The sequence below is a fragment of the Equus quagga genome, chromosome 10, assembly GCF_021613505.1.
Source record: "Equus quagga isolate Etosha38 chromosome 10, UCLA_HA_Equagga_1.0, whole genome shotgun sequence".
NCBI classification, from domain to species: domain Eukaryota; kingdom Metazoa; phylum Chordata; class Mammalia; order Perissodactyla; family Equidae; genus Equus; species Equus quagga.
Genome location: NC_060276.1, coordinates 35,559,516 through 35,585,405, shown reverse-complemented (window position 1 = coordinate 35,585,405; position 25,890 = coordinate 35,559,516). Strand labels below are relative to the sequence as shown.

Genomic DNA, 25,890 nt, shown 5'->3' with positions numbered 1-25,890 from the left:
AACAGTGTGAGCCTAACATGAACCTCTACATCACCACCCACAACATTGTTCAGTAAAATGCCAAACTATACCATTTCTTTCCCGTACTATTATTTGTACCGATTCTTGCCTCTCAAACCTAACTTCACAGCTAATCCTATGAAGACCAGAGTCCCCTCTGGGCTAAAGCATTCCAATGTTCCCTTCAACAATGACTCTGTTTTAAATGTGACCAATCTCTCACTCTGACTCAAGCATATAATTTCCCAATAGGTCAGAAATCAAGTCAAAACGAATGAACAGATGCTTGAATTTCAAGTCTTTCCGCTCTTCCCTCTCCTGATTCAAGATTTCGCAAATATCCTCATTTCCTGATGGTTCCCTGAACAAAACTACTCAATCAGCTCTGCTTATAATCCTCACTGATTGGAATGTCTACTCCTCTCCCCCAACATTAAATTCTAAATCCTTATGATTTGAAACATAGTTTAAAATCTTCTAGCGCCAGCCCTGTGGCTGAGTGGTTAAGGTCACGTGCTCTGCTTCGGTGGACCAGGGTTTCACAGGTTAGGATCCTGGGCGCGGACATGGCACTGCTCATCAGGCCATGCTGAGGCAGCATCCCACATGCCACAACTAGAAGGACTCACAACTAAAATATACACCTATGTACTGGGGGGCTTTGGGGAGAAGAGAAAAATAAAATAAAATCTTCCATGAATCCTTCCCCAACAAGTAAGTTCATTAACTTCAACATGACTAATATGCCTCCCCATTTTCACGTCTAATAATCATGAATACTCAACTCCCCACTATCCACATGTGGCCATTTCCTCTCTTTCGGTTACTGGCTTGGAGTATGGCCACTCCAGTGAAGGCACTGAAGCAAGGTAAGGAATGCACACAGACAGCTCACAGAATGAGGGGAAAAGTCAAGAAAAGGAGGCAAGGAAATTACTATTTTGCACTATTTGCTCAGGGTCTCTTACAGAAGCAGGGATAATGAGAGGCGATTACATATTTACGTAAAATTTAATTACATCAATTTATGTTAAAAAACATATCTCGTAGCCACAGAAATAGCCACCCGCTAAGTAGAAAAGATGGTTTACTTGCATATGTCCCAGTGGAAGAGCAAGTTGGTAAGTTATTCTATTCATACTGGAAGTTTACAGACCAAGATTAATATGAAATGTATGTGTACATAAACACACATAATTACAAGGTAAATGTGTCCATTCTATTCATTCCTGTAAGAAAGCTTGCCAAACCAAACTATTCTTTAAACTCCTATTAGTCCACAGTAAACTGTCAATACGTAGATGACACTGAAGTGGTAGTTGACAGTGACCTTCAATACCAGCTGAATGAAAAGCTATCCAGCCAAGTTCAGGAGAAAATTAATCTTTAATCATAAAAACACTCAAGAAAAGGATCTTGCATGTTACAGCATTCTTATAATTGTACTAGAAGATATACTGTAATTTACTTAGTATAGCCAAGAATTTATAGAACCATGATTCAGAGTTGCACACAATCTGATTTTAGCACTAAAGCTGAAAAATAAAACCTAATGGAATCAATCCAACTTGCTTTATTTCCTGGAATACAGGTAAAAACCCATTATAGTTAACATCAGGATAAGAGAGCCTCTATACAACAAGGCTCTATCTCACAAAAAACCCACAATAGTTGTTGATTTGATTACGAAAAAGTTATTTACAGCAAATAATCAAGGAAAACAAATGTTTTCTTCTATCCTCTTCCAGGAACAGTCACTGTCTATAATGAAAAAATATTTATGTGCTGCTGGCAAAGCAACTTTCACTTGATAATTCACTGTGAACATAAGATCTGAAGAGACTTTCCCCCACAGTTTTATTCAGCACAACTTCCCCAACCCTTACCTTCTTAAATTTTATACACAAGCAAACATAATCATCTAATATGGGTGTCAAGTCCATTCAGTGCTTATGCCATGGGCTTAATCTTCAGAATCAAGCTATTTTGCAACTACTATTATCTATTTTACTTGTCACTTCTTTAAGATTTATGCCAATTAGGTTGTATGGTTAGTCGGCTAATTTTATTTAGTTACATTGCTAATATAAAGTTTATACAATAGAAGATGCATTAAAAAATGTTTCCATTCTTATTTGTGTGCGATATAAGTTTTAATGAAATATTTAATGCAATTACAATTTCATAAAACATTTCTAGTGCTTAACAGTAAGGAAAAGGCCAGCGGTAAAAAATGGACAATTTTCATCCTAAATCAATGGCGTATAAAGTTAAGACCCGATGAAATTAGGTATTTTTAGGGCACAAGATTTATGCAACTTCTAAGAATGGTACTTACTGAACACAAGCATATAATACATATAGAATACTTTAGGTTCTCCATGAATAGAGCTTTAAAATGCTTTCTTTTATCTGTAACAGTATACATTTCTTTATACACATTATGAATTCTTAAAACACCCTTAGAAGGATTATTCTTATTCCCATTTTTAAGTATTCAGTGGAACTAAAACCCAATAACCTGCTTGCAATTTCACAAGGAGTTCAGCTACTCTGTTTTCTGCCTTTCAATACTATAATGCTTTTAATGTTTTGAATTTCAGTACCCCATTATTAGTTGGTTGACTTCATGACACACTCTTTTTCTCTCCTACAATTGTGGTATGTGTGGGTATTTTAATTCAAAATAATTTTGGCTTAAAAATTTTACAAGACCTTTTGAAGTGTCGAGGGGCAGACTAAAAAATGCACTGCTCCCAAATTTTAAACAAAAATTTACTCAACACATATATAAAACAATATTCTATCTAGGTAGGTAGTGGAGTGAGGAGGGGAAGGGAAGGAAGATACACAGATGAAGACATGTGCTCTTTGGTATCAAAAGAGCTTACCATCCAATGTGGGAGATAGACATGTGCACAAATGATAGAAAATATTCGATGGCTGAGGTATTGGGGAGGGGTGACAAGGGTTAAAGGTAGGGGTCAAGGGTGGAAGGATGTGCCAAGCTATCGATTTTAAATTATACTCCATTATCCTACATATGTATTCTAACTTATGTGCAAAGAGATATACATGTAGAAGTGCTAAATACAGTTATCCAGATTGTCTTCTGCTTTCCAAGCCATGTACCTATGGTGCTGCATCCACCCAGAGGGCACTTTTTTCTAGTTCACACAAAGGCAAAGTATGTGCTAGCAGTGGCCCTGAATACATGTCTCCTGTCTTTCCCTATACCATCAATGCTACAATCTAAGTGTCCATCAATAAATGACTAGTTAAATAAACTACAGTACATCCATACAGTGGAATAACTTGCAGGCATTAAACAGAAACAGGCACCAGAGTCTAGTTAATTATATCGTGGCAGTTTCTTAGTATTGATAATACCCTATAGTTAGGTAAGATATTACACCAGTGGGGGAAGCTGCATGATAGGTACATGGGATCTCTCTGTACTATTTTTGTAACATTTTGTGAGTCTATAATTATTTCAAAATAAAAAAGTTAAAATTAAAAACAGAAGAACTAGGCATTTCTAGGCATGCTGATGTGGAAGTATCTCCAAGACTGACTCTCAACTGCAAAAAAAAAAAAAAAAGGTATAGAAAAGGATGAATAGTATGCTATTCTGTGCAAAAGGGTAAGTATATGTACATAAATGCTAGTATACGCATAGACTACCTCTGTAAAATACACAAGAAACTAGTGGTAGCCTCTGGAGAGGGGAACTGGGTGGCTGGGAGACCGGGGTGGGAGGGAAATCTACATCCCCTTGTCCTCTTGTGATGTTGGAATTTCATACCATGTGCACGTACTACCTCTTCAAAAAAAATTCATTCCAGGAGCACAGTGTTCCTGCCAGAAGGTTTTAAAGTATCCCTTCCATCTGGTGTATTCCCCTTCACCCAGTTTAGAAGACCCAGGGATTATGGGGTGGGATTTAGAGATAGGTTCTTCCACTGGCTCAGCATTCTTGGTTCTCCTGCTAGACTGTGAGCTAGTTACTCAAGGTCAAGAGATCACAGCATTAGCTGTACCTTAGCTGTCTGGCATATTTAGGGATACTGATTTTCTTGAATTAATCTGACCTCTTATCCTGACCCATCCTTTTGACCTATTCTTAAAACCCCAGACCTAGAAGGATTCTTCACCGTTGATTCTGTCCCTGGAATGATGTTTAAAAAACTAACTTCTTATTAGTATAAGTCACAACCAGGTCAACAACTGTCTATCCATAGACATCAATGCTCAAAAAGATGCAGGCTTATTCTAGTGAAGGCAAGATTGTTTGTGGGAATATGGGTGATTTATAAATTTCCTTATTTTAATATCTGTATGTCTGTGAACCAGATGACTCTTCAGTCATCTTAAGTAAAATCTGCCGCCTATGTTCATCATTCCCTAACTTGTATAGGTTTTATTTGTCCCTCTATAAGCCACCTACTTATTTGTATTACAGTTATCTCAGTGCATAACTTAGCTCTCTTACTAGAGTATAGACTTCTTAAGGGCAGGAAAGCCTTATCTATCTCATTATTCCCACAGTAACTAATATCTAGGTCAATCGTCTTTGAGGAGAGTTCATTTAATTAACATTTCATAATTTAAAAATTAACTTTAAAAATAGAATTTAACTTATAACTGAACTAATTTGCTTAAAATAGTACAGTGGGTTTGTTGTGAGGGCAAACAAAAGACTTTAACAAGTATATTACAGAAAGGAATTATACTATCATAACTAACAAGCCTTATCCCTTGAGGATGTTGCTCGACTTTAAGCAGGTTGAAACCAGCACCTTCTTTATCTATATACAGAACTGCATCCTTTCTCCCCTCCCCAACCTTATACCGCTTGCTTCTAAGCTGAAACATTACTACAAAATTGCTAAGCTACTCTCTCTTTAAACTTGGTAAACAAATGCTAAATAAGGAGACAAAGATCCCTAGGGGGAGAGAGAAGAAGATGGCAGTCCCTTCTGAGAGCACCAGTTCAATAGCTTCCTACTTACAAGGAATCCTGCTTTGTCTGCTGGACATCCCTGATCCTGACAGCCAGCCCCCCAGAAGCAGTGCAGTTCTTGTTTCGTGCTATACTTGCAGCCGGTTCAAGATCCATTCAAAACTGTTCAGAGCTTTTAATCATTTTGTCTGCCACATGACTTCTTCCTCAAATAAACAAAACTGAAAGCAAGTCAAAATTAGAGCTGATTTTCTCCCCACAGGAACAATTCACCAATATTATAAGTTATAATGGAATTTATTATCTAGAACTTTGTTAGTCTATTCTGCACTTCATTAGGTGAGTTAGGTTATGGAAATTCCAAAAGGTTAGTTTATACTACAACTCTACTAAAATTCTCTATTATTTGTAAAGTAAGCATTAATATAAAAGGCAATCTTTTTTCATCATATTACAACCTTTCACACTTGTCCTTAAAAGTAAGCCTTGATAGGGGCAGGAACCACATCTTCTCTCTCTCTCTGAATCTCCCAGTGCCTTGAGCACAAACTCTTAAGAAATATTTATTTGAATTAACTTTTTCAAGGATTAATTTAATCTGCGCACTGACAGATAACTCACTTCTAAAATTCATAAATTTCCATAAAAGTGATTCAACATTGTTTTACTGATATGTCACTTATTTCAGAAAAAAAATTTCTGCTGTCTTGTAAGAAACTCTACCTGAGCTAAAAACAACTTTCTGGACAATAGATAGACACATTTTGTGACAGATACTGCACATCAGACTGAAAGTCTCTTGCAATTAGTCCTTGAAGAGAAGCAAGCAAGCTCAGAGAGATATTTTTAACTGTCTTCAGTTCCTTGAGAGGTGTCATAAAATTCTTAAACATATTAATTTTAACATCAAAAGTAAATATATGCCATTAAGCACTTTTAGGAGAGAGGAGGGATACATTATAAAACCAATGCTTGAGTATTCCCGCTCTCACAATGTTAGAAATCATACAAAGAAGAAACTGGCAAGGCTTAAATTCTCTTTGGTATAGTCTTCTCATCTTAAAAACCAGAAGAAGAACAAATTCTTAATTCATGAGAATGTTCTGAGAATTGGTGATTATGAAGGGTATTTTTTTAGTATTTTATTAAAGTTTATCTAGAAAGAGCCCAAAATATTCTACGTAGGCAATATACTTGTACCTGTTTACAGCATATGAAAGGAACTTTCAAATAAAACTTAACTTTGAAAATAATCTATAATCTCATTTCCAGAATCTAACCTGCATGCCAAAGCACTGAGATTTCTAATGCTAACTACCAATTCTTTACTCTAGTTTGAGTCATTTTCTTAATGGCTACCCCGGGAATTATGATTAACATCTTACCTTAAAAGAATCTTTCAGATTAATACCAACCAATGTCAATGGTACACAAAATCTCTATTCCACTATAGTTCTGTTCCCACCCCTCCTCCTTTAACCTATTGTCATTCTAATTACTTCTTTATATGTGATAAGCCCATCAATAGCTTTATAATTATTGCTTTATGCTGCTGTCTTTTAAATCAGATAGGATAAGAAAAGAGTTATAAAGATACCTTTACATTGTCTTTTATATTTACCTACACAGTTACCTTTACCAGTGCTCTTTATTTCCTCATGTACATTCAAGTTACTATTTAGTGTCCTTTCATTTCAGCCTGAATGATTTCCTTTACTGTTTCTTGTAGAGCAGATTTGTAGCAACACATTCTCTCAGTTTTTGTTCATCTGGGAGTGTCCTAATTTCTCCTTCATTCATGAAGGATAGTTTTGCTAGATATAAGATTCTTGGTTGACAATCCATTTCTTTCAGCACTTTGAATATTTCATCCTACTGCCCTTCTGGCCTCCATGGTTTCTTATAAGAAATCAGCTGTTAATCTTACTGAGGATTCTCTTGTCTATGATAAGTCCCTTCTCTCTTGCTGCTTTCAAAATTCTCTTAGTATTTGTCTTCCAAAAATTTGTCTTTTAACAAAAGTCTTTCAACAAAAAAAGACTATCATGTATCTAGGTTTGGATCCTTCTGAGTTTTTCCTACTTTGAGTTCACTGAGCTTCTTGGATGGTGGAGAGCTTCTTGAATGTTGCAGATTAATATTTTCATCAAATTTGGGAAGTTTTCAGCCATTAGCCCTTCAAATATTATTTCTGCTCCCCCTCTTCTCCTTCTGGGATTCCTATTACATGCATGTTTGTACACTTGATGGTGTCCCACAGGTCTCTAAAGCTCTGCTCATTTTTCTTCATTCCTGTTTTCTTTTTGTTCCTCAGATAGTATACTCTCAATTAATCTATCTTCAAGTTTGCTGACTCAATTCTGCCAGCTCGTATCTGCTGATGAACTACTTTAGTAAATTTTTCATTTCCGTTACTTAAATTTTCAACTCCAGATTTTCCATTTAGTTATTTTTAAAATAATTTCTATCTCTTTAATGATATTCTTTATTTGGTGAGACATTCACATATTTTCCTTTAATTCTTTATACATGATTTCCTTTGAATATAATAGTTCATTTAAAGTTTTGTCTTCGTCAACATCTGGGCTTCCTCAGGGACAGTTTCTATTGAGTGTTTATTTCCCTCTATATGTGCCATACTGTCCTACTTCTTTGCTTACATTTTAATTTTTTGTTGAAAACTGGACATTTTAGATATAAGGTAGCAAGTTTGGAAGTCAGATCCCTCCCCAAGTTTTGTTGTATTTTGTTTGTTTAGTGACTTTCCTAGACTAATTCTGTAAAGTCTGTATTCCCTGTTGTGTATGGCCTCTTGAAGACTCTGCTCAGTTAGCTTAGGAGTCAGCTAATGATTGGACAGAGATTTTCCAAAATGTCTTGAACCAATGGATATTTTACCCTTTGCCAAGGGACCCTGTATGTGAACTGAGGCATGCTTTCAATGCTAGAGCAGTTTAAAACTCTGCCTTAGCCTTCATTTCCTGTTTCTGCAAGTTCTCAAGGTCAGCTAGAGGTGAGCAAATAGGACCTCCTCAGGTCTTTTCTGGGCATGTACACAGCCATGCACATATGTATGGCCTTCTAGAGACACCCAGGAATAGCTTAGAGCTTTGTAAAGCCCCCCATCTCAACCCCAGATCCTCCTTTTAAGATCTTTGGCCAGCCTCTTATTTGCCCTTCCTGATATCACTACCTCAGGCAGATGCAATGTTCAATAATTGCCCCTGATTGTTTTCAGCAAATGCCCTAAGGATAAAACTTTTCCATTGAGCTAGGATGAGTCAGGTCAAATAAAGACAAGCTTTGTGAACAGGGCCTTTCCAGGGAGCTGCCAGCCAGGTCAAATAGTGACAATTCTCTGGGGATAAGGATATTTAGAGAACTTGACCTGGTTCTCATAGCTACTGTAGTTGCAAAGTTGCTGGTTTCCTTATGGAACTGGGGAAGGGGAAACAGGATTAGGGCAAGTTAAAGCACAATAAAGCTCACTGTTCTTACCCAAAATCAGCTGTTTTTATTGAATAAATGCTCCTCAGGTTGTTTGAAGCCTTTGGTTAATTTCCAGAACTCCGAAAAAGTTGGTTTTGAAAATTTTTGCCAGTGTTCACGTTGCTTTTACCAAGGAGTAGATCTTCTGAGGTCCTCACTCCAATATTCCAGAAATCCCCTCTTTACTTGAGATTGAAAATTATTCTGGAACTGGTGTTTTCTAAAGACTGTAACCTTCAGCTCTTATAATGTCCCAGCAAAATACGTGGGATCCCTAGTGATATCTGCACACAAATTACTAGGTTAAAGTATTCATGAACATCTATAAAATTAGAAGACAGAAAATATGATCAGCCTAGATTAACATTCCATTTTACCTTTGGTGACTACAAGGAAACAAATGTGTTTTTTGATAACAGATGCAAAAAAAAAGCATTTATTGTTATCCACACTTGGCTGCATTTTAAGTATTTTAAAAATATTTCTCCTTTTTAAAGATTCACATATTTTAATTTTAAATAAAAGAATATGAGAGACAATGACTTATCTGAGTCACGGTGGGACTGAAGGCATAGCATCTAGTTCAATGCCTAGAGTCATAACAGATGAAAAGTTGTCAAGAAAAGGTCTCAATGTATTTCTTAGATGAAATGAGGAAGATGGTGGTTATAAGCTCTAAGTCTTGACTTTTATAAATAATCAAACATTTAAAAAACTCATTTTAATAGAACATTTACTATTTTATCACACAATTGATTATTCATTATAATATTGCCAAACCAAATTACAAGTTACGAAAAAATCTGACAATTGTAGCATTATCCTAATACTAAACTAGGAGACGTCAAACATATTATAAGTGGTTCTTCATTTGAAGAGTTTTGGAGGTCCTGAATGAGTTTAGTTGCAGGTATGATATGAAAGCAATCTGCTTATACCTTTGTGTGTGTATGTTAGAGAGAGACAGAGGTGGGGGAGGCAGGCAGGGGGGTGAGACAGTGAGAACACATAATGCTTTTCATATAACTGCCCTGCCCCTCTTAAAGTAGCATCTAGAATTGTACATGAGACTCCTGGTTTGGGGGTCACGCTGCAGGGCAGAGAGTCATGTTATAGGAAGAAAAATGTTGGGAATCACTGACTTAATGTTTAAAACACTATAAGAGTGATTACAAAGTCACTAAGATGTTTTCTGAGAAAACCAATTTAAATTGAGCAGATCCTTAATATAGAGGAAATCACTTATAAAAATCAACAATAGTAGCCTCAGTGATATTTATGATGCTATCATTCATTCAGAGGTTCACTGTTCTATTCCGTATGTATTTAAAAAAAATCGGCATGAGCATACAATAAGGGTTTACAACATGGTAAATTTTCACTACTATGTCTCTTTAGAATTCATGGACTTAAAATCTGCAATTTCAGGAATTTATGAGCAACCACTAAAGTCTTTGATTAAATAATTTTTCATTTTGCTAAGACATTAATTTGATAAATTTGAATCTTGTGTACTTTAAGCCTAATGCGTATGAATGAGTTGTTAACTTAGTAAGTCCATCCTTTCATCTGACTATGCGTGATGTTTTCTTTACATTGTAAACTATGCAATAACTCAAGAAGGGATAAAAAAAATTTTTTTGAAAAAAAATGGCCCCCCAAATAAAGCAACTTTCTACTGCTGGTGCTTCATATAAGGAAATGGTTTAAGAGTCGTAAAGCAGTGTTGGTTCTTAGCCAGAAGATATTAATTTTGGATAAGTTACAGACTAATGTGTTGAATTCAGCTTTGACTCAGATCTATGACATAAACAAGTCTGCCATAAAACATTTTATGAGGGAAATTACATGCTAAAATATTATCTGTGCTTTCAGGATAATTTATAATCCCTTGGGTCAGGCTTCTTCAAATCTGTTTTTCTTCATCTAAATTATATTAATGTGAGAACAGACACATCAACAATTTCCATAAAAACAAATAGCAGTATTCCTCTTGTTCACCAAATGTATGATATTCAGTGTGTTTGCTGACACCCTAAAATCCATTCTTAGGCAATAGATTAAAAACTCCTGACTGTAGAAATATTAGCAAAGAAAGAAGCATTTATCTAAACATATGGGAACCTAGTTTAAAACAAAACAGCAGGAAAAGAATAAGTAAATAGCACCAAATAGCCTTCCAAACACTCCGATTGCCTACAGGAGTGGAATCATGAGGGAAAGATAAGCAGGTGACCAAAGCCCATGCCATACCTCTTTGAGAACCATAAACACATGTTCTTACCCTCCTGCGTGCAGCTACATATAGCCAGGTCAGTCCCCAAAGAACAAACGGTAGCAAACAAATCCACCAAGATTTTATGGTGTCACTTATACACACAGAGAAAAAGATACCCAGTTCCAGGTAAGGCACAGGAAGGAGCACAATGGAACACCTCACTTATTCCCCGCTTTAAAACCTCCCTAGAAAAACTTTGAGGAGCTGGCTCAGTGGCGCAGCGGTTAAGTTCGCAAGTTCTCCTTCTCGGCAGCCCAGGGGTTTGCCGGTTTGGATCCCGGTGCGGACATGGCACCGCCTGGCATGCCATGCTGTGGTAGGCGTCCCACATATAAAGTAGAGGAAGATGGGCATGGATGTTAGCTCAGGGTCAGTCTTCCTCAGCAAAAAGAGGAGGATTGGCAGCAGTTAGCTCAGGGCTAAACTTCCTCAAAAAAACAAAAAAGATTACAAAAAAAAAGAAAAACTTTGAGAAATCTTTGAGATCTGGCACTGCCCTGAATTCAAAATCAGGCCAGTTAAACCGTGTTTACACACTCCTTTAGATATTCAAATCCACTGTCTGAAAAAAGATGGAAGTCAAAAATTTACAGCCTCTCTGCCTCAACACCCCGCCACCTCCCCAAATTGGAAAACTAACAGGGCCAGTAAATAACTTTCTAGATAATGTAAAGTGGTAAAAATAGCTAGAATTTAAGCGGAAAAAATTCTATAATGCAGTTGCTACCAAAACTTCAGCTATTCAAGACTGATGCTCTCAAAAACGGCAAAGCTCCAGAGAGAAATTACTGAGGAAGGGGGAGAGAAGCATCTTCCTAGATTTTTACTTCAATTTTGGGGTGGGAGAGATTGGAAGTCAAAAATGTTCAAAGAAATATAACAATTCTGGGAACAGGAAAGCACCAGTGGCCCTGATGAGCTGGTGCAAATTATTTAAGTTAGTAAAGGGTTAATGAATGGTTATTATGGGACGGTGAATAATTGTAACTTTTCATGAAAGTGAAAGAAAGCTTCAAGACTAAAACGCTCCTTTTCTGTAAAAACTGACCTGAATTTCTCTAGACTGAACTGAAATAAACAGCAAAGGTTCTAAGAGCAGCCCAGTGGAGACAGGAACCAGGACCCTTTGGACCCATACTCATTTTTTCACTTGAAAATGGCTTTTGCTTGTCCTCTTGCCACAGCCAAAACGGAAAATCACTGACTTCTTTTCCTCGATCGTGCTCTGCACGATGGAGGGCACTGCCTATTTACCATGCCTATTGTTCGAAGCTTGTGAAAAATGAAATTGGCATCTAAACGGTTCAACCTTGTGTAAACAAAATTACCTCTCCTCCCCCTGATGAGGGTATTCACCTTTGTTAATAAAGATTTTAAGCATATTGAGAGTGACCAGGGACCAATGTGTGGTCTGTCTAAAAAGTGGTGGATTATGTGGCCTTCGACTCTATTATGTGGCAGGGGTTATGATCACCTACAAAGGTCAAAATCCATCTCTGCTTCAAAAACTTTGATTCAAAAATATTTCTCCATCACTATTTTCTTTTAACATCTCGTATTTCTTCACCTCAATGTAATAACATATAATTCAAAATACGGATTATTCATAATTAAAGGCTATGACATGAGGGAGAGCTCATTTACTTACAAACTGACTGCAACTACACGGAGAACACTGTTCATGCACATTGTGCTAGTGTTGTTTTTTACTTCCTGAGTATGCCAGCACAACGTTCATGCTTATGTGACTAGAACCTGTCAGAGATCACTCTCATAGTTAGGAAATAATTGCTTTATATTCTTAAACATATTCTGGAGAGTAAAAGAAGAGAGTTTCTAAAATAAAAGAAAATTTTACGGCGATCACTGAAAAAGAAATTTGGGGTTCTAAACTTATGTCTTAATATAATTAAAGACAAATCATCAACAAAAGACAGAACTTTGCTGTTTTTTTCTTCAAAAGGTAATTATTGTTCAACATAAAATAAAAATACTTTGTTCTGTTGTAATTTAGGAAACTTTTTAGAATTTTGTTTCTAAATGATATTATAAAACCTTTAAAGAGTTTGGTTATAAAGTTGTAGCATTCTTGAATAGGGTATGTTAAGAACCCTAAGGAACACACTCATTAGACTAATCTATGTTTAAGCTAATTTAATAAGTGACATCATTCAATAATTAATACACAATCCTCCTATAATTATTGTAATTCCTAGTACCTACCTTATGTGTGTTACATTTGCAACATTCAAGTAAAATGTCTTCATTAACTTAGGGAGAAAAAAGTGGCTTAAAGCCATTTAATTTTATCTATAATAATTAGGGTACTTTATTTTTTTAATTACATAATCTTTGCAGCTACTCAATTTTACCCACTTCATGTTTGAGCATCGAAGTTCAGAAGGAAAAAAAAAAACACCGAACATAGAAGGCACTCAGGCAAAGGGTGATGTAACCAGTGTTAATCTAACTGACTTATGCTGAACGTCTATTGATGAATGAAAGCACTTTGTCTACACAGCAGACTCCCACTTGTGTTATTTCCCAGTCTCTTGTCCAGGCTTCATGACATTCATGACACTAAAGGAGCTGCTGAGGCATAATTAACTGGACAAAAGAGAAACTTTACCAAGAAAGAGGCAATTCACAGGCCATTAATAGTTTAAAACTGTCAACTGGCAGACCTTCATTTCCCAATGCCTGAATTACAAGTCTCCTGACGGGTCCCCTTTCTTGCTAGGATTTCCCCCACTTCAATCTACCTTTGATTGGTACCCATTGACTACTGTACAATGCTCATTCTGACCTCTGTGTCTTTAAGTTGTTTTCCTGTCTAGAATGCTTTATCCATCTACGAAAGGTCTACCCAACCTGAATCCTACTTTGTCCATGATGCCCCCCAGTATAACTCCCGCCCACATTACTCTTTGTCCAAACTCCTACAGACCTCATTGTCTCTATCACTGATTCAGCCACTAAATCATACACAGCTTCATTATTTGTTTCATGAATCTTGTCTCCTCAATATGACTGCAAGCTTTTTAAGGGCAGGAAACGTGTCTTATGCCTATTTTATAGACCTCTCACCCACATCCAAAAAGAAGCCCAGTAAAGTGTTCTACCCACAACAGCTACTATATCACTTATTGAACTGAAATATACTAACCATAATATGAAGAGCAGTAGCAGCTTAGAATAAGAGATACGTTTCTGATGTAAAACACATTGTCTTAAGATAATGCTGGAAAATGAATCTTGAAGCTTGAACAAATACTCATTTTAAAATGTCTATAAGCAAAGGGATAATCATAGTGGAAATTCTACTTTCTTCTTTAGAAGTACAAAGCCATCTCTAAATGGAAGAAGTTGGAACCTGCTCCAAAATCCAAATTAATGCATTACAATTTCGTGATAATACTTAAAAAAGGCCAGCACCTCTGCTAATCATAAAGAACCTCATACTAGTTGTGTACACAAGAGGACAAATAAACAACTTTCAACACCCATGACTTGACCATGTCTATTATTTTACAGATGAAATTACCACATTTAGCTGTGAGTTTTTCATTCAAAACAAGTGTGTACACTATAGGACACAATTCCAAGAAGTGCTTAACTAAAGTGGTTTATATATACACATGAACTTAAAGGTCTTACTTATAATCATATCCCATTAGGCAAGGTGTCTTCCAGTTTTCCATCTCTCAAGAAAACACATTTCCTCAGAAACATCAGGTTCAACTGTCAATACTAATGTTTTCTTTGAATGCCTTGGTTCTTCAACCTTTAAAAGTAGGTGAATGGGACAAAGTTCCTACCTGTCAAAGACGTTTCCTTATATTATTATTTGCAAATTCATTAGAAAGCCCTAAAGAACAGAGAACAACCACCTAAAAGGAATGCTAGAAAATGAAGTTCTTTTCAAATACAGGTAGTTGGTATTAAGTATACTAATAAAGCAATGATAAATTCCAGGTCAAATACTATCTGAAATGCTACTAGTTTGAAACAATTTTTAAAAATGGTTATTTCTGACTCTAATGCCTTTAGTCTACTTTATTCATAATTTTCAACAAATTTAGAAAAGTAAATACCTCAAAGCCTAAATTAGGCTCTCTTGTAAATAGGTTTTGTGCATCTCTATTACATATTCATAAGATTAATTTTTAAAATATTCCCCAAATTCCCAGGAAAAATTGGTTGCTTTAGGTAGAACCACCACCATGTACCTTTACAAAAATAATCTAAACACAGTGCTTATAATTAACAGTACTGTACACTTAAAAAAATTTGTTAAGAGGCTAGATCTCAGGTGTTTTTTTACCACAACAAAAATTAATTAATTAATTTGCTAAAAGTACCATACACCTATATGATTAAAGAAAAACCGAGTAACCGAAAGTGGCTGATACTCCAGTTATCCATGAGAATATAATTTGCAAGCTAGACTGACCATAGTAGGTCCTGTTCAGAGACACTGGAGACAAGGTAGAGAAGAGGTAAGTATGCTCAACAGAATGCCCTCCTATGATTGTATTCTGCGGTCAGAAATTATAGCTGGGTCTATCCTTTAATATTGTCTGCTCCATAATCTTTGTCATGGAGAATAACTGTGAGCAAGCTCTATAAAAGAAACTTCATACATCTAAGTAGAGGCTATTAATACCGAAATACACAGGCCCAAAAAAAGGACACATCTAAATACCTGAGGATTTATAACTATTACTCACAGACAAGTCAAGAAAAAAGAGAAAGGATAATGACCAGAGAGTGGCTACACTTATCTGTTTGGGGTATATTTAAGCTACTTGTCCCAGAGCTCCCCAACTTACCTAGAGGCCTCATTCTGAAGACACCACATGAATGGTTTTCAATGTGGTCTCTTGGAAGTGCTCAGGGGACCCATAGGCAAGTCCTCTTACATTATTAAACTTCACGCTGTACATCTGTTTCTGATAGGAATATTTTTTTTTCATCAACAGTGCCATGACCATTGGTTCTAAAGAGGGGACACATCTAGGTTTGTATAATGTAAAATATGCCTCTTGGAGAAGTCCTACTCCAGACCAAGCACTCAATCTCCTTTTTCTGCCCTGAATTCAGGCTTCACCTCACTCAAGTACAATCTCATTTTTCTCCCTCCCTGACTCCCATGTGTCCTCTATTCCTGCCTCCGGCCCTGTGCGACTCTCTTTCTCCACAGCGCCAATGCTTTCAATGTGGAAGAGTGGATTTCTGCAAAACAGCTTGCCAAACGGCAATGGTTAGAGGAGCCTGTGGAGTAAAATACACCACAATCCACATATCACCTCATTAGCGTCAGAGAAATAGAAGCAGTATCATTCCCATTTGTTCTTGTGAGGGTTTTTTGAACTGATGAGCGTGGGGTAGATGGATCCATGAACAGAACAAAAAAATCTAACCACTGACTGCCCGGCACCTACTCCTAACATCAAACAGCTATTCCACAAAATCAAGTACCTTGCCAAGCTAGTGGCAAGTTTTCTGTTTGTAATGCAAAAGAAGTATGGTGAGCTTTTGTTTGTTTGTTTCAATCATGGAGAACTCCATGAAATGTATTGAGAGCAATACTAACACAGAAAAAAGGCCAGAAGACTTCATGAAATTCTTCTTTAGTGAATAAATCATCAACGCCATCTTCCACTTATCATATAAAAAAAGGATATATAAAAAGCACCCATCATCTAAACACTTACCTCACCGTTGTTCAAAATCAGGATACAAAAGGTTTTTGTCTTACTACAATGAGGTATGTCCTGAGGTCCAAGTTTTACCAGCTATATAACTTATTTGCACCCCAAACCACCTATATCTAATCGTTGGTTGCTAGGCTACATAAACAATAATAATGTCACAGAGAAGAAGCACACTAATGTGACTAGCACATGAGCATTTCTTTGAGGCAGACACAGTGCTGTGGGACCTCTAGGCTGACAGTACCAACCGATTTTTCATATATTCCATTCTATGAGAATGACTCAAAAATCCACTAATGCCTGAAGCAAAGCAGAGAATCTGGTATTACCACCTTGCAGCAATCCAAGATCTCAAGATAAGATATGTTACTAGAATTGTGTGTCATATGCTTACAGAAAGTATACGGAATGGCAAGGCGAGCTATATAGGCTGTTAAGTCAATCTCTCTACTTTCCATTACTATAGAGCTGGTCAGCATCTTCTGGCAGGATATTGCATAATACAGTCAACTGTGCTCTCCCAGCATTGCATGTGGCTTTGGGTCACAGTGTGGATTATCTGTAAAATGAAACAGATAGGGAAAAGGCAAGAATCATCAAGACTATCACAGACCTTATTTTAAAAACTAGTATTAGTAGGCCTGGACTCAAGCAGAACTTTTCACATTTGCCCATCCACTGAAGAACACAAAGATCATAAAGCAATATAACTGATCTTGGCCATTGATAACATCCATCCTTCACTGTTGAGCAAAGCTGAAAAAACAGCTTCAGCTTGATTCTTTACTTTCTAAGCTTAAAGACACTGGACCTAGAATCTAGTACCAGACAGTACTTCCAGTCCTTCAGAAATTTCCTTTAATCCAAGGTCTGAAACTACAAGTTCCTGAGATGGTACTCCATGAGGCCCTATTTTGCTGAATGCTCTGCTCTGAATTACACATAAGGAAATATAAGAATTGCTGACTGCTCTACAAATTGATAAGCCCAAAGACTGAGAAAACATATAAACCTACATTAGGGAAACCCAACATTCTGTCAGGTATTTTTACTAGCAACACAGAGCTGAAAATTCTCACTGATCTCTACCCATCTGAGCAGTTCAAAGTCACAATTGGGGCTTGGGGGAGGCTGGAGAGATCGCACGAGACCAACCAAATCGTCACAATAGCTCTGTTGCTGCTTTGTGGTTCTGCTAATTAAAAAAGAAATGACATTTGGTAACTGTCAGTACTTGAAATACACATATTAAGAAATCTGATTTCACCTGACCAACTACAGCCATGCGTTGCTTAATGATAGGGATATGTTCTGAAAAATGTGTCATTAGGTGATTTAGTCATTGTGTGAACATCATCGAGTGTAATTACACAAACCTAGACGGTATAGCCTACTACACACCTAGGCTATATGGTACTAATCTTATGAGACCACTGTCATATACGTGGTCCCTCATTGACGGAAACGTTGTTATGCAGCCCACGACTGCCTTTGTTTCTTCCCATCGCCCATGCTTTTTAGTGGCACCACCATCCTCTTGGGTCTTCAGGCTTATAAACTCTGAATTATGTTCAAAGCCTCTTTCCCTTTCACTTCCCACAGCAATGGGAATTTGGAAGATTTTTTTTCACCAATGCCTCTTTACCCCATATAATCACCTAATTTCAGGTCCTCATCCAAAAGCTATCTCAGCTATCTTTATACTTGATCCAAATTCTATAAACCAATGTCTTCCCCTTTTTCTCATATTAGATAGATTTGGGAATAGGTGAAGAGGGGAAGGGGGAGGTTCTTACATTTGCGATCAAATTTCATAGCTATTCCAACAGAGCTGTTGAACAAACTTTTCCTGAGCACAAGAATAGCTAGGCACAGAGCCAAGAAAAGAAGAGACAATGACGAAAGCCAAAAAGCAGGTGAGCTGCAATCTTTCTACTCCTACACAAAGCCTGGCCCCAGAGTGTGAGTCCCTGCATATGCTAACTTCTTCCACTTCTTGATTTTGCAGTGTTCCTATGTTCACAAACTCTGCCCCTGGGGCAGCTTTCCAACTTTTCCAATGCCAGTTTTTCTACTGCCCTCATAACCTTAAGCCTCGCTGGTCTCCTCTACCTTGAGATGCTTGATGCTTCTCCTTCCAATTCATCTTACATTCCAGAGGACTCTCCTGCAAGTACTGTTGTCTTCTTAATACAAGAAACTATACTCAGATACAATATCTCTTATCCAGCCTTCCCAGAGGGTTCCCAAGACCAAAGTCTACTTTTAATTTCCTTGAAGCATTATGATCTTAGAGACCAGAGCAAGAGGAGTGGTATGGAGAATGCTGAGAGTGCAAGTTGCTGACTAAAGACAGCTGCCGGGAATCCCCAAGTACTGTGGCAAGGGGTGTGGTGGTGGCAGCAACCGGTTGGAGAACAACCAAGTAAGACTTCAAGATCTACTGGTCATACACACTCTTCACCAATAACCACTGTACCTTTGCCATTTAAAAACTTGCCTCAAAAGTTATCCTCTCCCAAAAGCCCTCTTCCTGACCAATCCTTTATTCCATGTGATTACCATGCTTATGTACAATATTTTTCATGTATCTAATTCATCTACAATCATGTATAGATTGCTTTGTAAGCATTTTAAACAACTTTGTTATTTGCATCACATCTTTAACAAGACTGTAAGCTCTGTGAGGATAGAACTATTTCTTCTCTTTCTCTGGTTTCCAACCATAGAACTCAGCATAATGTATAAGCTAAAAAAAAAAATAAGTTTTTTCCCCAGTGACATATAATTTCCACTCAGCTATTCAACACTAACATCTTTAAAGTTGAGCAAGTCTGAAAGTATGATACATTAAGAGCTGTATAAAATACACCCACACTTGACAGAAAAGATGCCACTTATAGTTGGACCAAACGTAAAATACGCTCCACCCAACCAACTATACTATTACACCATACTTCTTCCTTTGTGCTCTTTTCTTTGTACTACATAAGCTTGTGGCTCGTTCTTGCTCTTAGTAACACTAACTCCAGAAGCTCAGCTCTAAATAAGTTTACTGTTGGGAATCTACTCTTCCTACCTACACAACCACTGGCTTCTCACACTGTCTCCAGTGTCCTGTGAGCAACTGCCCAATTACTGATTGTGGAAAGACAGCTTACACATTGAGGGTCCATTCTTGGCAGCTCCTGGCTTTTACTGCTGGTCCTCACTTACTTAGCTTAATTGATTCAGAACAGTATCAAAAAGAGACATTATTACACAAGTTCGAAAAAAAGGGACTATTTAAGAAAATTTAAATGTAAAAGCCCTGGTCATTGTGCTGCTTTAAAACAGGCAAGCATGTGTGACATCGAGAGAACAGAATAAAGCCTATTGAAATAGGGAACTCTGACTAATCTCATTGCACAAGTTGTAGTGTTTCACACATATATGATGCTCAAAAAAGTAAAATGATCTATACGTGGGAAGCACAAGTGACTTCAAAATTATAATCCATTGCAGTACTGGGTTATAGCGTTTTCATACAAATACAATTTCAAAGAGTTTACAGTTTTTTAAAGACAATAATGTGAATGTTAGTATGTTTCTGAGAAACACATTCTTAGAACAGACCAACTCGTGCATGGGCTAACAGAGCATTTTTCACTTTCTCAGTAGTGGTCTTTCTTCCCACTGGACTGAGATCCCAGCAGAGATTCATTCTTGGTTGCCACCCACTAACTGGGACCTGAACGCAGCACAAACACAATTCATAAGCAAGAAAAATTATGAGCTAGATTATCACTCTCTTTGGCCATATGGGGGAGAAGATAAAATAAGCATCGAGTTTTTCTTTTTAACTAAATATACCTTGCCCTACATACACCTTTATGCATGGATATAAAAATAATTTTGTAATTTGTATTTCTACATCCTTCCATTTCAGTTACTGACAGTTTTTACAGCATAAATGACAACTGGGGGCGTGCCTGCTTTCTTTTCTATCGGTAAGATAAGACACCAGATTGCCTTCCAATGGAAAGCAACATTGTTGAAAAACAACCCATAAACAACCCAACAATTTTTCGGACAATTTTTTTAAGAAAAGCTATACATCATGACCGTTATGCTAGCATGGATAAGGAAATCTGTAAAGGCCTAGTAGCATCATCTGCAATAGACAGATACACCTTCCGGCTATTCAGGTCAGTGTTCATCAAAAAAGACATAATAGAGATATAACAGCTTGCGTTTAAAATGCTGATTTAATATCCCTTTGACCTCAACTGCATTATCAAATCAGCTTTTCTACTAATGTATGATAGCGTTGTTACTGTTCTGCTGAAACAAAGTGCCTACCTCACCTCCTGAAAACAACCCAATCCCTTCAAGCAAGCTGAAAAACAGTAATTTGACTACTGTGGCAAGAAAGAGTTAACTGCTAAAACACCTGATGGAGTCCCTCAAAGTCTGCACGTCCAGGAGTGGATTTTTTAAAAATACATTTTATTCACTGCAATGGAAAACCACACGTATTGATGTTTAATAGTAAACGATCTCTTATGTGCTGTGGTCTATACAAAATGTAGTACTACATTAACTTCAAAGGTGGTAAGAAGGTTAAAATAAAAAGTTCACGGGACGTGACATGCAACACAGCATTAAAGATATAAGAGTGAGCAATCCCAGTGCCTTAGCAGGATCCTTTTATATTTCTTAGTGAATGAGGGAAATTCTTAAAATGCAATCCAGCTAGCGTAAGGGTAAGTAAAAGCTTTTAAAATCTTATCACAACATGTTATTTATTGAACTAATCAGCAAAGCTTTTTTGTGAGAACAGAAGGGGCTTTACTTATTAAAATCAATACAACTCACTTTAAGATATCTTAATTGTGCTGTTTTCAACTCCTAAAATGTGCCCCCCACATTTAACAATTTATGAAAAAAGACCTCAAATCATACCACAGGTTTCCAAGAGTCATCTCCTCTCGCCCCACCTGGGACTGAAACCATCCCAAGAACCTCGGACTCTTCTTATGATCTTGGCAGCATTCAATCTCCCTGGTGCTAAGTTAGAAAGAATGTGATAAAGGATAGTGACATGGAAGCAGGAAGTTTTACACTGGAACCTGGCAGTGAAAACTGCCATTCCCTTCCAGTCGCTCAAGTGCTTTATTCAGGACCTCACTACTCTAACTCAGTGGGTCTCAACGTGTGGTCCTGGGAACTGTAGCAGTATTAGCATCACCAGGGAACTTGTTAGAAATGCAAATTCAAGGCCCCACCCCAGACTGACTGAATCAGAAACTCTGGGAATGGGGCCCAGCAATTTGTGTTTTAACAAGCACTACAGGAGATTATGATGTACTCTAAAGTTTGAGAACCACTCCTCCTCAAACTTTAATGTGTGGAAGAATTACCTGGGGAGCTTGTTAAAATGCAGATTCTAACTCAGCAGGTCTGAGGTGGGGCCTGAGAGCCGATGTTTTGAAAAAGTTCCCAGGTGATGTCTTCCGCAGACCACACTGTGAGTGTTTCCCAAATCAGTTGTTTACCAAAATTACCCAAGTTGCTCATAAAATTCAGGTTCCTAGGCACCACCCCAGACGAAATTAACCCAAATCTCAGGAGAAAGGCCTCGTTGAATATAACCAGTGGTTCTCTGCCTCAGCTGCACATTAAAATCACCTGGGGAGCTTTTAATAATCCTGATGCCCAGGCCCCATCCAAGACCAATTAAATCAGAATCTCTGGGGTTGGGACCCAGGCATCCATTTTTCATAATTCCCCAGTGATTCGAATGTGCAGCCAAGGTTGAGAACGACTGCTCTGGAGTCGAACTGGCTCAACACCTGCCACAATGGATCCTTTTATAGTAGCAAATGGTTTCCTATAACATGCCTATCCGGGTTCCCACCTACAAATCCAAGAGCTCTGACTTTGAATAGTAAAATACACCTAAAGTCATGTTTTTATCATGTCTTGAATCTTTTTTCTGTGGGCAAATGTGCCTGTACAACCAAGACCAAGGATTTAGTAATGCATTCCTAACTTTTAACACAAATGTTACCTGCCTTCCATTAAACAAGTTTCCACTGTCCTCCCAAGCTCTTGCTCCTGCTACCTCTCCGTGGTGAGGTCCGTCCTCCAACAAATAGCAACAGGGAAGAATTTGTATTCATCCAGCCTGTTCTTATGCTGACCCCTCCCCCCAAAACCTGAAACACACAGATCACCGGAAATCTCTAATCACCTTTCAGAACGCAAGGGTAACTGATGAAGCCAGAACTTCTAAACCTATAAAAGGCAGGTTTCACCAGTTACAGACATTTTGACAGAAATTGCCTGCGAAGGGATGAAGAGAGTGTGCACATGAGAATCTGAAACTGTCAAAAGCACATCTTCTGGTGGACAGAGACAGGACCTGAAACACCACTGCTCACGACACCATACTAATAACTCTGAGGGGGGAAAAGCACTATGTCTATTTATGTCTTATGGCCCCCAGCACAAAGCCACACTAATAACTACACAATGCTATTAAATATGTAAGTCAGAAAGAAAACGTGTGGTGGGTACTAAGGCACTGTCGAATGATCATAGTTATTTCACTCCCATAATCAAACACTGCTTTTAAGAAAATTTCCTGAATTTTCCACAGTACATCTCAAAAATGACTTTAAGATAAATGAAAATAAGATGCTGTCCTCTTTCCACTTAACTGAACTTTCATTCTCCCCCTGGTCATGTTCAGCGTCTCTTCTAAATTAGTTGTTTTGTAGAATACATAACACATTCAAAGCCTGCTAAATGATAATAGTAATATTTACACCGTTTCAACATACCCACAGTGGTCAAAAGTGTGTCTTATTTTATCCGTTTAGTTCCACTGAAAAAAAATCTAGTGGATGGGGTATCAGGAGAGAAATAATACCTAAATATGTGTGTAAAGTAGCCACCGTTAAATGACATTTTCAAAAGCATTTTTTGTATGAACTGGTCAAGCTCACTTTCCTTTTAAAATTCTTGTTATAGTCATTCAGTTAGCCCAAACTCACTTTAAAATGTGTGAAAATAGCACCTCCTGAAAGTGTGTTCTCATATGCTTTGGAGCAATGGAGTGTGAATAGTAAAACAGCCTTTGCCAAACTCACGTAACTAAACAGGAGTGAATTTTTGCAGTCCCATGACTTTGCAGAGCCAACCTATGTATCATCCCAAGACTGGCTTTAATACATCAGAGACATCCAAGAGAAGCCAGAAAAGTCACAAATAAGTGACTCAAGCTAATAAATATTTCATAGGTTCTTCACATGGCAGTCTTTTCAAAATGAATTTTACGTCTTAAACAAAAAACCAACTGGCTAAGTAAAGTTGTGGGTTTAGGATTTAAGCTCCTAGAATTAAAACTATGAAACTTATAAAGATATTTATTTGACCAAGCGTCAGTCTGGATGCTCTTTCATGCATTTCTTATGAACCAATGCTCCAAGATGAACCAAGTCTGAAAGAAAATGCACAGACCACAGAGGTGTGGCAAAAATACAAAATTAAATACACTTAAAGCATCAAAGCCAAAGAAAACAAACAATGCAGATTTACAATTTCCACGACACTTTATTGCAATTTCCACTTCACATATTAATTTAATATTTTTAGTCTAGGCAGAAGTGTTAATACTTATCCAGTAGTAGTCTAATCCCCTAATCTCACAAAATGAAAAGAAGAAGTTTAAAAAGAACATCGATTCAGGTATTTATGATATGGGGACAAGGGGCTCTTGTCTTAGCTAGAAAAAGAGTTGATGCTTTTCAGTGTAAGTTTCACTGAAATTTTGCTCTATTATTCTCCTTGTTGACGCTAAGTACTCATAATAAAAACAATCGCCCTCTTTGTCATTCTGCCCTTCCTTGGGCTTTACATTCTGTCTAGCATTTAACTCAAAAAGTCAGTTTACACTCAGTTTACACATTAAAAAATAAAACATATGCCCCATCTCCCACACACCCAAATGGACAGGGATTAGAATTAACCTGGCTTTCAGCCGTAACGGTGCTATTTTAAACAATTTCAACCACACACTTAAAGGGTAAAATAACTAAAAGTACAAAACCAAAGGAAACCATAAAAATTCCTACACACTTACTGTTGGGATTAACTACTTCTCAAATCATCAAGCCTAACATAGATTTCTTAAAAGTGAAGTCGACACAAAAGTGAATGCACGCTCAATGTACAAACTGACAGTGGCTCTATGGGGACAGCTCTCTTTTGAATGAGCTATTACCCAGACGGTGGAATGAAAAAAAAAAGGTCTCACTTCAAATGTGAGAGAGCCGGCGGTGCGCTTCACTAGAAACACATTTTAATGGGGTGTGTTCGGATAAAAATAGGTAGTAAGGAAAAATGTGTTTTTAAAAAAACCTCCTCCCTCCCCAGGACACAAGGAAACCCAAAGGAAAAGATGGGTAACCTCATAAGCTCCGGAGCTAAGTTCTATCACTAGCAGAACAGAAGTTGGAGAGTTGCTATTTTTCGCCCTGCAATGGGATAGTAACTCTCCGTGGGCAAGGTACGTGGGGCGGGAAGACTGGCGGGGCTTTCACATGGGGTAATGGAAACCAAAGTGAGGAGAGGTCAACACCTTGAGTAATCCGGAGCTCCAGAACCGGGGCGCTGGGGACTCAGGGTGGCGAAGGAGAGAAGGAAAGGGTCACAACTCCTCGAAGTTATCGCAAAGAGAAAGTGAACACCTCTGGGGGCCAGTGCGACATCTCTTGCAGCAGCACCCTGCTCCGAGCGTGGGGTGGCCGCCCCGGAGGGCAGAAAGCGCGGGGCGCCCTGACTGAGCTCGCGCGGCTCCGGGGACCGCGGCAGCCGCCGGCGGGCAGGCGGACTCGTACTTTGCCTCAACTCTGAGCCCCATCCCGAGCGCAAGGGAGAGGGCGGCGGAGGGCACGGTACTCACTAGGGCTCGTTGGTGAACCGGGGGGTCCGGGGCTGCTGGTATCCGTACAGGTGACAGTAGAGCACATCGAAGCAAAAGCAGCACATCTCCGCTGACACCACCATCTTCCGGGAGCCGGGCGAGGAGGACGAGGCGGCGGACGACGAGGAGGGCAAGGAAGAGGTGGCGGCGGCCGGGGTGGAAAGTAGGGTCCCCACTCCGCAGCTCGGAGGTGGCGACAGGGAAATCCCCCCGCCGCCGCCGCCGCAGCCCTGAGGGGGAGAGAGGGTACAGCCGCTGCCGCTACCTCCTCCGGTTAGACCTCCCAGCCCGTTGAGCCGCGTACCGGCGCCTCCTAGTCCCAGCTCCCCGGCTCGGCACTGGCTCTCTCCGCTGCAGTGGGAGGAGGAGGAGGCGCCACCACCGCCACCCGAGCCAGAGGGGGGCGAACTGGACAGTTTCTGCTTCTTCACCCCGCAGCAACCCGCCGCCATCTTGTAACAGTCTCCCCCAC

The 25,890-nt window shown here is 38.5% G+C and overlaps 1 protein-coding gene across 1 annotated transcript in view; it reads right to left on the bottom strand.

The window, feature by feature from the left end:
• AMMECR1 (AMMECR nuclear protein 1) overlaps positions 1-25,884 on the bottom strand; it is a 107,678-nt gene extending 81,794 nt beyond the window's left edge. Inside the window, exon 1 of the mRNA XM_046673515.1 lies at positions 25,398-25,884. Coding sequence (XP_046529471.1) covers positions 25,398-25,870 — 473 coding nt within the window. The 5' untranslated portion in view covers positions 25,871-25,884. The remainder of the gene's footprint in view (positions 1-25,397) is intronic.
• Positions 25,885-25,890: the final 6 nt, after the last annotated feature.